General features: G+C 34.9%; 2 protein-coding genes across 3 annotated transcripts in view; one reads left to right on the top strand and one right to left on the bottom strand.

The window, feature by feature from the left end:
• Nucleotides 1-2,412, top strand: part of LOC129277987 (monocarboxylate transporter 9-like) — a 90,336-nt gene extending 87,924 nt beyond the window's left edge. The window contains exons 7-8 of one of the 2 annotated variants that reach the window (XR_010295827.1): nucleotides 50-896; nucleotides 1,138-2,412. Coding sequence is in view for 1 of the 2 variants with exons in the window: in XM_054914177.2 (XP_054770152.2) it covers nucleotides 50-336 (287 nt within the window). In the remaining variant the exon portion in view is untranslated. Of the gene's footprint in view, nucleotides 1-49 lie in introns of both variants that reach the window. The other variant, XM_054914177.2, reaches the window with a different exon arrangement.
• A 1,823-nt stretch (nucleotides 2,413-4,235) lies between these two features.
• LOC129277986 (cation-dependent mannose-6-phosphate receptor-like) lies at nucleotides 4,236-11,625 on the bottom strand. The gene is made up of 4 exons (XM_054914176.2): nucleotides 11,468-11,625; nucleotides 7,985-8,455; nucleotides 7,321-7,542; nucleotides 4,236-5,372 (listed from the first exon to the last, which is right to left on the bottom strand). Exons 2-4 carry the CDS (start codon nucleotides 8,442-8,444, stop codon nucleotides 5,203-5,205), a joined length of 852 nt encoding a protein of 283 aa, XP_054770151.2. The 5' UTR covers nucleotides 8,445-8,455; nucleotides 11,468-11,625; the 3' UTR covers nucleotides 4,236-5,202.
• Between the last annotated feature and the right edge of the window lie 3,428 nt (nucleotides 11,626-15,053).

Genomic DNA, 15,053 nt, shown 5'->3' with positions numbered 1-15,053 from the left:
GGAATCAGCCGATCGGATTAACTTTCCCTTTTTTTTAAATCATTTACAGGAGAGAGCGTTGACAGGACTGGAACATACCAAACAGCATTTTACTCTACAATCGGAATGTCTTTCTTGTCCACATTCTGTTTGATCCTTTGTATCGTTCATCAAAGATTCTTCGCGAGGGATCGGTTCTTCCTTTTCAAAAAACATTCACGCCCTCTACGGTATGAAGAGATTAAACAATCTGATGAAAAGGATACGGACTGTCGTAAAAATATAAACGATTGTAAAGGAGAGGTATTGAACTATTCTTCCAACCTAGTTGTCACTGAAATAGTGTCATGTGTATGAATACGACGGACATGATAACATGAAGAAAGCCATTGGAAGCTAAATTACTCTGGAAGTATGGAATACTAACAATTATATTGCATATTGTATCTTGTTATTAAGAAGACAATATGTAATCAATATACCACAATCAAAGTATACCAATATTTCTATATTCTCCCTTTAAATTACGAAGTTTTGCTGGAAGACATATTGTAACTAGATAATTTAACCTGATCAAAACGAATGACATGAGACATCCTTTTTTTATGACAAAAAAAAAGTTGTTGCCTATTTTGAGTCCTACTAGATATTAAATTTTAGAAATTCTCCTTGTTCATATCAGTATTCCAGTTCAGGATAATTCATTTTGAATAAAATAAATTATATTGCGATAGTCACATTATATTGTAACTTTTTTTATAATTCTTAAAGGAAAATGAAACCTTTGAAAAAAGATAGCTTGTGCGAAAACATAAAACTTAAAGACAGATCAACAAAAGTTTGAGAAAAATTGAATGAACAATAAGAAAGTTATGAGCATTTGAAGTTTAGATCATTATTTTAATGTAGATCCTCCCATCGGCAATGCGAAAAAGATGTGTGATGTCACGTGAAAACTTTCCCATTACTTTTATATATATTTCACTTAAACTGTCTCTTTATCACATCTATCAGATCATGTATTTCAATAGGAGGGCGTGTAATACAGATTTTCAAAGTTATGGATAAAGAGTTAATATTACCATATAACAAAGAGCAAAAAGAGACATTTTGGGGACATTTTATAGTCCATCAAAGGGAAAGTTGTTCACATGTGACATCACACATCTTTGACGCATTTCCAATGGGAGGATCTCCATAGCATTAGTGATCGCAATATTCATATGCTCATAACTTTGTCATTATTTGTCTTATTTTTCTCAAACTTTCTTTGTTCTTATTCTTTGATTTTTAATCTGTTTCCACACAAGCCCACTTCTTCCAAATGTTTAATTCCCTTTGATGTGAATAATTCTTAGCCTATGGAAATAAATAAAACCCCTTCATAATTTATTCAAAACTGTTCCACACCTCAATAACAGTTAAAAATGCAATTTAATGTTATATAAATCTTTGTTATAATTTATTGTAAAATGGAAGACAAGAATATAAATCAAGCAAAAAGATCAATTTTGCTACAAACAATTTCGTCAGACACATGTACATTTTCTGTGAAAGTAACATTAAAATATGCAAAGTGAAATATTGCTGTTCTTAAGAAGTTTCAACAATTGAACCTTCACACTGTGATAAGGATTTTGAAAAAAATGATTTTCAAAAAATAAAAGTACTTTTTATGTATCAGCCCACAATACCCACCATATACATGTAAATATACATGAAAATAACTTGTTCTTGCCATAACTAAACAACCATTTGAGAGGTCAACTTGAAACTCGGCCCATGTATGAGTAAACATGATCTATTCTTGATTCAAGTTTGGGGTCACAGTATAAAGATCAAAATTAAAGTTGTTTCAAAACAAAAATATCAGTTTACTTTTAGGAACAGGATTTTGATGAATTGATTTCAAACCTTGCTCATGTATGAATATAGGAGTGACAATGATCTGACCAGATTTTGGGTTAATGAGGTCAAAGGTAAGAGGTCATATCCTATTAAATAAACACAAATTTTCCTTTTTTCACAAGAATTACCTACATGTAGATAGCTTTAGCCAAAAGGTTTTTGAAGGCTTATTCAGACTAGGAGTATCGACAGTGCAACAGTCTGAAAACCTGGTTATTCACGTAAGCTTTTAAGTAACTATAACCCCCCTCCCTTTTAGTAAGTTTAATTTTCTTCTTCTTTTCTTTTCTATATCGCGCCATGAGCATCTTTTTATGATGGATACCGGCACATTACAAATGTTCACATTATTATTACAACAGTCCAATAGGCAAGGGCTAACAAGGTAACAACAAATTGATTGTGAAAATCTGAAAATATCTGATTTGTTATAACATTACACATATCTAATGAATCTCTTAATGTTTGTCATATCCTTTGAAGTTGCCTGTTGTTAAATAAACTTTGAATACAGCTCATGGATGCAGATGGTGATCTGATGTGATTCGTAACCTTTATTGCAGGTCACAAGGTCCTTATGGATCAAAGAATTACCTGGTTCGGGACTAGATGAAGAATGTATGAAAACTTTAGATGTTAATAGGAGTGGGCTATACATTAGGTCAAAAATACTTTTTTAGTAATTTAAATATGAGAACAGTTTTTTTTTATTCCTTGTAATGTATCTCAACATGAAATGACAATATTTTTTGTCTCGGGTCCGAGAAAAAAGTGTGCCGGGCCAAACTCCAAAATGGCCGCCAAAACCCCCCAAAATCACAGTTTTGGCCACAACTTTTTTATTTGGTGGTCAATTTCTCTGGTTTTGGTGTCTATTCATATGTTTTGGGGGGCAGGCTATTTGTTTTTCCTATAATTAGTACTTTTAAACCATTATTTGTAGAGTTAAAAGGTAATTATACCTAAATTTTCCCATTTTTGTAGCCTTTTTTCAGCCAAAAACATCCTGGGGTTCTGGGATATTAGATGGTACGAGGTCAACAATAGCAAGCAGCTTCATATAGCTATATTGCTTTTATTCCTCCACTTTGGGTTTTACGGATATTTGTGAAATATATCTTGTTAAATTAAAAAATGTCAATTATCCATTGGGGCTATACAGTATACAATGTACTATACATACTGCACTGCATAAATGCATTGGCCACCATGACAGATAACAAGGCTTGTATAAACTATAATAGTGTCATAGAAATGAGCTCTCAGGTTTAGAATTAGATGCCTCAGAAATTGAAGATATGTTTTGTCTCAGAAATTGAGGACATGTTTTGTCAAATATGCTAATTGAGGGGGCGGAGAGAGGTAATTTACACTGTAGCTATTCTGGGCCCCGTTGCATAAAAATTTACCATTATGTTAACTTAACTTAATGGTAACTTGGATGCAATCCTCTATTCTTATTGGCTGTTGATCAGCGTTACCATGTTACTAGTAGTTACCTGACCCCATAAACATAGGCCAGTTAGACACCGGAACCAGGTAAAAAAAAGCCTCCAAATGAAGGAGATATGGCTAAAAATGTTATGTACGTATATGATATATACATGCATGTGATATTTAAGTGCAATTTACGTTGATGGTTTCATCATGTACATCAGCTGACAAGGAATCAAATTCACAATCTAATTCTAAACCTTTGAAGCTCATTTCTATGACACTATAGTTTATATTCAGGCCTTGTCACAGGCCTTGTCATATGCCATGGTGGTCAATGCATGGATATATGCAGTGTAGTATGTACAGTGCATTGTACACCGTATAGCCCCTATGGATAAATGACATTTTATTTTATCTGATAAGATATATTTCACAAATATCCATAAAACCCAAAGTGGAGGAATAAAAGCAATATAGCTAAATGAAGCTGCTTGCTATTGTTTACCTCGTGCCATTTAATATCCCAGAACCCCAGGATGATAAAACCCACTATTGGCTGAAAAAAGGCTACAAAAATGGGGAAATTTAGGTATAATTACCTTTTAACTCTACAAATAATGGTTTAAAAGTACTAATTATAGGAATAACAAATTGCCTGCCCCCCAAAACATATGAATAGACACCAAAACCAGAGAAATTGACCACCAAATAAAAAAGTTGTGGCCAAAACTGTGATTTTGGGGGGTTTTGGCGGCCATTTTGGAGTTTGGCCCGGCACACTTTTTTCTCGGACCCGAGACAAAAAATATTGTCATTTCATGTTGAGATAAGGTAAAAGGAACACAAAAAACGGTTCCCACAGTAAAAGCAAAAATCACCCATTTATAGCCCACTCCTAATGTTAAATGAGCAAAATATTTCAGATTTAGTATTGATGAAGGCATACATTTTTACTATGCACAAGATCCCAAGAATCTGTTTATATACATTCATGACCTTTGTTATTGTGACTGAGTAATAAGTTAATGGTAAAAAGAATGATGAACCATAATCAATGATGTACATTACATGTACGAAGGTGTAAAGAGTTTCTATGACAATGTACTAAGAAAGATCCTATGACTTGCCTGTTAATAATTAGCATTACTGAAACTATCCCTGTTTCATGGTGAAGAATATTGTACCAAGTAAAGACAATAGCTCTAGAAAACCTTGGAAGTCCAAATACTTTTAACCAGTATCAATGCTACATGTAAAGCATGGATTTTCAGTTAGTAAAGATAAGCATTCGCTGGGTTTTACAGCAATCAAATCAATCTGAAGGCATGAATACCTCACTTATATAAAAACTCTTCAGACATGTATGAAAAAGGAAGATGTATGAAAAAAGGGGCAAAAATGTTGAAAATGTTATTTCTATGTTATGAAGACTGCCTAAATCCTGTTTATGCTTGCACAGTGTTATATGATACATAGGCAGAGGAAGACAATGGCAGAGTAAGAACATTTCTTAAACTTAAGATGTATTTATATCTGATCATTCTGATTGCATTCTATTGGAAGATCGACGGATTCAGGAGATGTGTTTAGTTCTGATCATATTGATGTCCAGATGATGGCATTTTATTTGCGTATACAGATATTTTGATCAGATCACATTGAGGTCCAGATGATTGCTTTTTTGGAATATTGACAGATACAGGACACGTCATGATCTGATAATTGATGTCCAGATGATGGCATTCTATATCTTGATCTGATCATGTTAAGGTCCAGATGATTGCATTTTATTGGAATATCAACAGATACATGTGATGTCTAGATCTGATCATATCAAGGTCCAGATGATGGCACTTTAGTTTCCAAATATACATGTGTCTATATCTGATCATATTGAGGTCCAGATGATTGCATTTTATTTGAGTGTCCACATGAGATCAAGAAGAGAAACCCATCTTTGATGAGGCCAGGTAAAGAAGACCAAAACTCATGATGAGGTATTGCATTTGTTCCACTCTCATACTTGAAGAAGAACAGATATATAAACCCTGCAGAAAATGAGAAGACAGCACCATTTTCCAAAAAGTAGTATGGTTTTTTTTCTTCATATTTTGAGCCTTACAGGAACGCGACATTGAATAGAATATTGCAAAATGGTATATAACTATGTTTTAGAGCTATCTATTATAGACAATCAATATGCAATCAATCTAATAATCAAACTGTAAGAATAAACTAATTGCATTTTTATGCTAAATAAAATCTCTATAGGGGTGTTTACTTTTATGCCGTATAATATATACTTATTACATTTCTAGAAAAATTTGAATTTTTTCTGACTTTCATTTCCAACTAACCATTTCTAATAATATTTATTTGATAATATATCATAATATAACCATTTTACCATCCAAAATTGAAGTCCAATATTGTGTTTTCAAACAAAGAGAAAGCATTGGCGATATCTCATCCACTTGCAAAGATAGTATTTTCTTTTGTTTTAAAGGCTAGCAAGAAAATTAAAAACAAACTTAATAAAATCATTTTTAAGTAGATATTTAAGTTCAGGGTATTTTTACTCGTTGATGCCGCTGTAGGTTTTTTTCTTTAATTTGGTATGTATTTCGAGCTCTCCAGAAAGTTTTGCATTTAATAGATAATTTGAAATGATTTTGATTGGTTCATAGTGGGTATGTTGAACCATGCGAACAAGGAATGGTGATTTTAATTGGCCTTATGTCTTGGTGATTAATTGCAAACCATTTGTGTACTGAACTTTGCTCAATAAGGAAAACGATGTTAGACACAATAAATAAAATTGAAAAAAATAAACATTTTGAATTAGTTGTTTTTCTACATGTATAATTGACAGCAGCATTGATAGTTTCATCAGATATATCACCTGTATCTGCATTTGGTTTTCATGTGATAGACACGAGACTCTCGCTATGCAGAAATCCAAATAATAAAATATGAACATAATGGCCCATGTTCTGAAGTCGGGTTTACCTTAAACTCAGGTTTAAAGTTGGCTGGCCAATTGTTACATAAATCAATGACTAATAGATATCATATTTCAACTCATTTGGCTCTCAAATCATTTATACTTGTCTAGGAAGTATAAATAGATGATTGTCTTCACACTCAATGAATCAGGAAAGAGCACAGTAAACATAAAAAACATACAAGTTAATAAAAATTTTGACACTTTTGGCTTCCCATAATTTTAGCAGAGTTAGACCATGGTCTAGGTTAAACCTGACTTCAGAATACGGGCCAATGACAAGAGAACAAGTAATCTGGCAGTGTGAGGGTGAGGCTATTTTGATCTAGGCAGAAGCTACAACCATTTGTTTTGCTTTTATGAGTCTAATGTTACTGTGGAAAATGTATGTGATACATGTATGTCTAATGCAGTAAGAGACTACACACAGTTGCTGCAAAGCATACACTCCCAATCTTCCAAAAGGTGTTCTTTTTTATCAACGGATATCTGGTGTCAGTTTTTCATACAAAAGACCAGCTCACCTCATCATAGTCGATCAAAAGTAAACAAAAAATAAAGTACTAGACAGTAGAGGCAGAATTTGCTTAGCACCCAGTATAGTCTTGACATACATGTGTATCGTTCACGTTTTATAGCGTAACAGCAGAAATACAGCAGCCGCCACTGCCTAGATCATACATGTAGGTTGGAAGGTGTCTGGTAAATATGGAGAAAAATTACAGGAAAACTTCGGGTAAATCCTCACGCAAAATGCCCTACAGAGCCATGGAAAACTCATAAATAGCCCCTGAAACTCCAATACAGTCCAATGGTTTTTTTTTTCATGCAGGCATTGCATGTTAATATAGAGGGGAGGATGTCTGGCAAATAGGGCTGAGAGAAGGGGGGGGGGGGGGCTTCCGTGTAATTGTTGAAGTACTGGCAGAGTGTCAGAGAAAGGTGAATCTCCAAGAAATGAGACATAAAGGAAATCAGAATTTCCTACTTACCACCTACAAAGTAGACTGTTACGAAGACAACAAACAAGATGCAAAGAATGCCTCCAGCAGAAAGCGAAGAAGATGGTGGGACGGGTTTTGGGCAAGCGAAGGGTGAAAATAACTCGAATAAGTAGTAAGTGGGAGAATATGACTTGAGCTCCAAATATGATATGCCGTTAGTTCTACACGTTAGCCAGACAGTGGAATTGATCTGATATGCACCACTCTTTCCTGTAGACAGAAGAGAAATAATGGAAATCATAAATCCTACTGCAAACTGCTTCAGTGAACCATATTAAACAATGTTGTATGAACAATTTGCCACCAAGAATCACTTGAAAATATTTTTATCTCAAATTATATTTTAGTATCAAATCATGAACAGGGAATGGCAATAGAATAAACCTGGGTAACAACAACTAGAATTCTGAGCAATCCCTGGAAAGTTGGCAAAACAATATTCAGTTATGTTGTTCCCACTTGTGCACAATGTAACTGTGATTCATTGTGCACAATGTAACTGTATTCTTTTGCACTCTCCAGTGATGAACCTTGCTAGCCGCATGTTTCAGACTGAGAGATGTACATGTAAATGTACTACATTTTTGCAAATGTTCCCACATTTTGGCAGGAAAATCCTCAATAAGTATTTCTACAGCTTAAAGATACCTACCATTATGATAGACAAGCTTTAGCTTGACCGAACCCCCATCAGGTGTATAATGAAACTCTGACGTAGAATGAATGCCAAGGTTCTGATAGATGTCACCCAATCTCTCGCTACACAACGCAGCATCGGTGCACTCACTCAGGACACCAGTCTCAGAAAATGACCGACAAGGATCGTAAAGATATGTAACATTTGTTACATATTTGTTGAAGAACGGCGGGGGCACACCTGTCACCATCGGCTCCAGATCATAGTACAGAGAATTGTCACTTAAAGTGCAGCGGCAGTTTGTCTCTTTGGTGCAGGTTATCTCTGCAGCATTGATAATCTTGGTTGATACAGAGAGGAGAATCAAAATGATTGCCTTAATGCGGCAAGAGGTGTAATGTAGATTCCTCAAAGAACCATGTTGGAAAGGAGTAAAGGAGCTCATAATCATCCAGGATGATCTTTGCCTGTCCATCTTAAAGCATGCTGTTGAAAGAAGAAAGAGGAAGAAAATCCACTATTTGAGATTTGTTAAAAGATATAGAGTTGACAGAGTCCATCATGGATACTATATTAAAGACAAGGTCTCTTTGCATACTACTACTACTACACAACAGGACTGTTCTTATGTAGTGCATTTTACATTTCAAAAGGGTCTCAATGTACATCAGAAAAAAAATAAAATGAAGGGTTCATGAATATGGGTCCTTTTTCAGTACGGTATATAACAAATTAGCTTCCCCCTTTCTTTCATTATTCATTCATTTTTAAAAAAATTGGAAGGGGGGGTCTAATGTGCATTGAGACTCTGCACGATATATGAAAAGTCGCGTTATTATCATTATGGTTATCAGATCTTGCTGGTATACTGCAGCCAATATGTTTAAACTTATAAAGGGCAATGGCCTATGTGTCTCAAATTATGACAAACGCTGCAATACAAGATTCATATTCAAAGTGATGAACAATATAAGACAATCTGTATTTTCATGTTGAATTATTCTATCTTTCATCAGGTATAGACCACTCTATTTGGTGTTTGATAATGGAAAGACCTCAAAGTTGAATAGTAGGCGATACAATTAACATTTAATAGCAAGTTCTTACTTTGGGAAAGGCAAAAAAAAACTAGTGAAAAACTTGCTAGTTGGTACCAATCATGAGCTAAGAAAAATAGAATGAATTATATTCAAATTGCATGTGTGACATCTTTGTCTATTTGTTCTCAAACTTTCATAGTCTTTGATTTTTCTTCTTTCACAAACTTTCCAAACCAATTTGTTCCACTAGTTTCATTCTCCCTTACAAGTCATGTAGGAGAGAAACTCAGATAGCATTTGAACATACATGTAGGTCTGTAACATACACTAGCATTATTTTGATATTGTATACTACACACACTTGGTTCATACTAAAGGAAATCAACTTCCTGTTGGCTTTAACCATGGAGCTATTACCATGGATCTAGAGTAGTAGGTCCATGCTTTCACAAACTACTGAACAGAAGTACATTATCGCGCTGCATGCAAATGAAATACTAAAACATCTGGTTTTAGTAGACTATAAGAATGCAAGAAGTATGGCTAAGCACTTTATTTGATATCTGCACACTTAAAACTTCTTTAATCATATAAAAAAAAAACAATATCAGATAATTACTCCAAAGTCACCCATACATGTACATCATGGGACAAGTTTAATAATTATAAATCATATTGAATACAAAATAATTATTGTGAAAACAAGCCATTTTCATGTTTGAAATGACCCACGTGACCTCTGACCTACGACCTTCAGCGAATTTGGTTCAGATTGACTACATCTATGTGTATTTATCATGGCTTCACCCTGTTCCTACATGTAACTTTAGGCAGCGCATTTGCGGCCCTGGCAATATCGGAGTGGGGGGTTGATTTAGTTTGAGATATCGCGTGCGGCCCGGTACGGTACGTATCTGCCAGGCACCGGATCCGCGGCCCCTACACCAGCCCTGGATATATCAGTCTACCCAGCTACAAATGTATTACAAAGTTATTGCCATAGTTAGCAGCTATGGGCAGCCAAAAGGGCCAGAATTAACAATCTCAAAAATAAAGAAATAAATGTTTGTTCTCTAAAATAAAAGTTGGAACTCACATTTACATTGACAATTCAAATGCAAAAGAGGGCGCCGGGCGTAGCTGGAAAAAGAATGTTATTTATTGTTTGGTGCATAATGGTCGTCGTAACGCAGCTACCTTATTACGCCCTCTATTGCATTCAAATTGTCAATGTAAATGCCAGTTCCAAGTTTTACTTTTGAGAACGAACATTTATTTGCGGGTTCCAACTTTTATTACTGAGAACGAACATTTATTTCGCCATAGACTCTATTTTCAGTCGTTTCGTTTATTTTTGTGATTTATATATTTCTAAAAATCTTTCATCTATGATTGACAAGATTTATTTCTGATGTGTCTTTTATTTCTCAATAACTTGGTTTATCGCTAATCATTTCATTTCATTTCATTTATTTCCACAAAATTAAAATATATACAAAGCAATATAAAAATACATTTTGAAATAGTGGTGGACCAAATTAAAGCTCACCAGGCTTGTTTGGATGGCCCAAAATAAGATTCATAAGCGCATACATAATACATAAAACATAATACATACATAATCATAAAAATACATTCATATGGCATAAGACAGGACAGGAAAGAAGGAGGAAAGAAACAGAGAACCGCAATTTGTTATGGGATCGAAAAGGGGAAAGCAAACTAGCTCTGCGCACGCGCACTGCGGACAATGCACCACTGCACGTCACCTGCGCGGAGCTAGCTTGCTTGCCCCCTTTCCCTTTTCAAACCCATATCGCATTGTGGTTCTGATTAGCAATAAACCTTATTATATCCATTTCTGGTTGTTTGAATACTCTTTATTTCTGACTAAAATGTCTTATTCGTCAGAAGTACTACTGTATTCATTTCTGGATGTTAATATTTCTGAAACACTAACTTGGGGTCGGGTCAACTCGGACCACGGGACATCTCGGACCGCGGGCCGAGTTGTCCCACCCATTACGAGATTTTTTTTTTCACGAGTTGTCCCTGATTCACTAACTTTACCGGTAGGCCCCTACTTTACTTTTGTTTCTGAAGAAGTTAATTTATTACCAAGTCTAACTCTAACTAAGAAAATGCAATTTTTTCTGAGAGACTGCATTTATTTCTGAAAGACTACATGTATTTCTGAGATATTATTTCTGAGAGTTTCTTTATTTTTGAGATTGTTAATTTTGGCCCTTTTGGCTGACAATAACTAATAAGCAGCCGCGCAAAGAAATACAAACGGCTGCCCACGGCCACCGAATCACAGGTTTAGTGCCGCCGGCGGTACCGGGTTAAATGCACTGCTTGCGCTGCTCGTGAAAAACTGCCAGTGCACCGCGGCATTATATCAATATATATGCCGCGGTGCACTGGCAGTTTGGCAGTTATTTTGTCTGCTACTTACAAAGTTATGGCTAGGGAAAAATGTGTCGACGAATTTCAACTATCTGCTGTTGTACCCACAATATGCTGTGATACAGTTTCAGGAACTCAAATAAAATCTTCTTTGAACTTAAGGACGAAGTTGCGAGTGATCATGACAGTATTAAATCCGGATGATATATCGATATCGACGGTACACATACAATAAATTACAATGGGACGGAAGTGGCGCTCTTTTCTTTGGTGCATACCGGTATCATAGAAATATCCATCTAGCTCGAGATTATTTTGATCAAAACAATTTTTTGCAATTGTAATTTGTAAATGGCAAAATACAAGAAGTGGCATAGGACCTTACGTTTCCCATCTCGAAATTGTTTGTTTGTCATCTTTCGTACGTCTCCTATATGAAATAAGTTCATTTCGAATTATGATTCTATTTGATCATGACTGATTGTTTGCAAAGAGGCAGTAATAAAGCAATATTGACTGGCCTCGGGGCAATACGACATATATCGCCCAAACTAGATTTATATCGCCCGAAGTCGTAGACGAGGGTGATATCAATTTAGTGAGGGCGATTGGGCGATATATGTCCTTTCGCCCCCAGGCCAGTCAATATTGCTATTATTAACAAATCAGACATCTAGAGCAAAAATCGTTAAAATTTCGATATTTTAAAGTTTAAGAATGAGAATCTAGCTAGTTTATCATGTTGAGCACTGGGCCTCTGAACTTTACCATTGTGACGTAATTGAAATGACGCGTCGCTGGCCTATATAGGGACGCAGTATCCAGCGTTGTCTCAACTTGATTACCATTGTCATGATTGTGACGTATTAATAGCACTGCGCAGTTCAAGGACGCGTACAAAAACGCGTAGAATACCCGGATGTTAGCTCTGTTTAATGCCCGCTGCATTTCCACGCATTTTCTCATTGACTTTCCTGAGCGAGCAATAAATTGGGCCCGTGGATAAACAATTGGAAATTTATTGACCGGCCATTTGATCCCATGCAGTCTTAAGCAGGCAATAATGTATAAAAGTTGCACTGCTCAGATGTCTGATCCGGTTAATAATATGAAATATATCTATATGCATATTATTAATATTATGATATTTTTGTTATTATCATCGTCATCCTCAGCGTCATCATTAATATTATTGCTCCCTCCCTCCATTTTGGCGGGGATTTCGGTCAATTCTTCATTTGTCTAAAAAAATATTCAATGTCATGAATGATTTTGACTTTCTGGGTATCATATTGAAACTCTAAAAAAACGATCATGAGAATGCGGGGTAAAATTGATTGGCCATTTTTTTTTACATATTATAAAGGGAAACTACGACCCCCAAACTTAGACATATATATTCCATTTTAGCAAACAAAATAAAATTTGACCATATCAGACAGAAATTACCCCGGAAATTACCATTTGACTAATTGAGGCTGTGTTTCTCAGTTCAGGTGCATGTGACTAATGTTTTCCTTCGGAGAAGCAGATCACATATTCAATTAACTTTTGATGTATTTACAATAGGCCTGTGTCATGTTGATATTTTTTTAAAAACATATTTATATTTGTTTTATTATCATAAAGAATCACAATTATTTTTCTATATTCTGCATCTGCGATCCGCTCATTTTCCTTTTAATTTGTCTTGTTAGGTCTACCATAATAGTATAACGATCAACAATTCAACCTCGAGCCTCAAGCAAAAAGAATGGTAATTATTCTGTAATTATGTTCATAGACGTAAGGAACACAACTTAAATTTGCTTTTATATTTGAATTCTACTTAACCTCTTTACAATTTTAGATCAAGAGAGAAAGAGTAAGTGTGTGTGTGTATCGTAAGAGTGAGACTTCGAGATTCGACCGCCTACTCCTGTCTCGCAGGTCGCATTCAACTACCGGTAGGAGACTCGCTCGAGGCGGGGAGCTCCCCCGCCATCGCTCGGGGCGGCGTGAACCCAGCGCCCAGGGGTGGGTGAGCACTCAAATTGTGTTTTGATGGGGGTGTGCCTCACGAAGCCCTGAAATGGGGGTCTAAGGAACTGACCACAAGGGTAAAATACGGGGTATTAGGCTAGAAGTAGTGAAGTGTACTGTAGACTTAGTCTTGAGGACTCCATGATGATGTCTTTACTTTAGTTTTTAAAAAAAATTGACATATACTTCTTCATCATTGGAGTCTTGAATCCCCTCCCATATATGCATAAGAGAGACATGTAAACAAAGATGGATTTCCCTAGGAAATCCATCTTTTTAATTAAAAATCACGTAAATGATCGTGATTTTATTATTCTCCACACCTTACTACGCCTCATAATGCATAAGAAGGTTTAAAAAAATATTCAATTAAAATGTGAAAAAATAAAGGTTTCTTACCAGACCGATGTCGTGTAGATCCCTCGATCCAAATGTACACAACGCAAATACAATAGGGTCGTCCCTTGACCCGCTTACGTATGACGTACATCCGGTTAGCGATGCCGTTTTAAAGAACAATTTATAGATCTATACAAATTATTATTTTACAAATAAAAAAAATTCATTCCGTGATTATAAATAATTAGTATAATACTGCTAATTATTTATATTCACGTAATGAATGAAGCTCAAACTTTTACACAGAATTTTGAAATTTAGAGTAGAAAATTAGTTATGCTAATTTATGCAAAATTCATAAATCACAGAAAATGCCTCTTTGTTGACTGAATTTCAAAATGCTTCTTCTTCGTCATTTCAATTCTGTTTGCTTTATATGATAGCATTAGGTGGGGGATTCAAAACTTCTAAACAGAATTTTGAAACTCATTAAATATGCTAATTTATGCGTATTTTTAAAAATTCACATAAAATGCTTCTTCTTTAATTGTTGACTGATTTTGATTTTTTTCTTCCATCTGGTAGAACTTCATGAGGTTCACCAAACTTCTACACAGAATTCTGAAATTTTCAGTAGAAAATTATTTATGCTAATTTTATGCAAAATTTATTCATAAATCACAAAAAATATTTTTTCTCCTTCATTTGTTGATCAATTTCAATTTCAACACAGAATTTTGAAACACATTGAATATGCTAATTTATTCATATATTTTCAAAACTCACAAAAAATACTTATTTGCTGATTAATTTTGTTCCATCTGAGAGCTGCATGAGGTTCACCAAGGTTCTACACAGAGTTTAGAAATTTTTACTAGAAATTATTTAAGCGTAATTTATATGAAAATTATCACAAAAAATGCTTTTATGTCATTTCTTCATCAATTTCAATTCTATATCCTCAATTTATGTCACCAAGATAATTCACTACAGTGTCAACTGGGCTGAAATTAAAATTGTGTTAAATTTCGTTGCGAGATGCCGGATGAGCTGCACATCACTGATGTGCTAGTTCAATTGAACATGATGACTAATAATATTTTTCATAATTTAGAAGGAGATATGAAATAGTATGTCTGATTCCCATCCACATAACCACTTTAATTTTTTTGAGAAAATGGTATTAAATTGAATAAATAATTGATCACAAAACTGTCTCACAGTTGAATCAAGCTTTTTCTATCTTTTTTTTTCTTTATTAGGCAACGTGGCTA

This window comes from Lytechinus pictus, chromosome 15 (genome assembly GCF_037042905.1).
Source record: "Lytechinus pictus isolate F3 Inbred chromosome 15, Lp3.0, whole genome shotgun sequence".
Classification (NCBI taxonomy): domain Eukaryota; kingdom Metazoa; phylum Echinodermata; class Echinoidea; order Temnopleuroida; family Toxopneustidae; genus Lytechinus; species Lytechinus pictus.
This window is presented reverse-complemented; position numbering and strand designations above follow the sequence as displayed.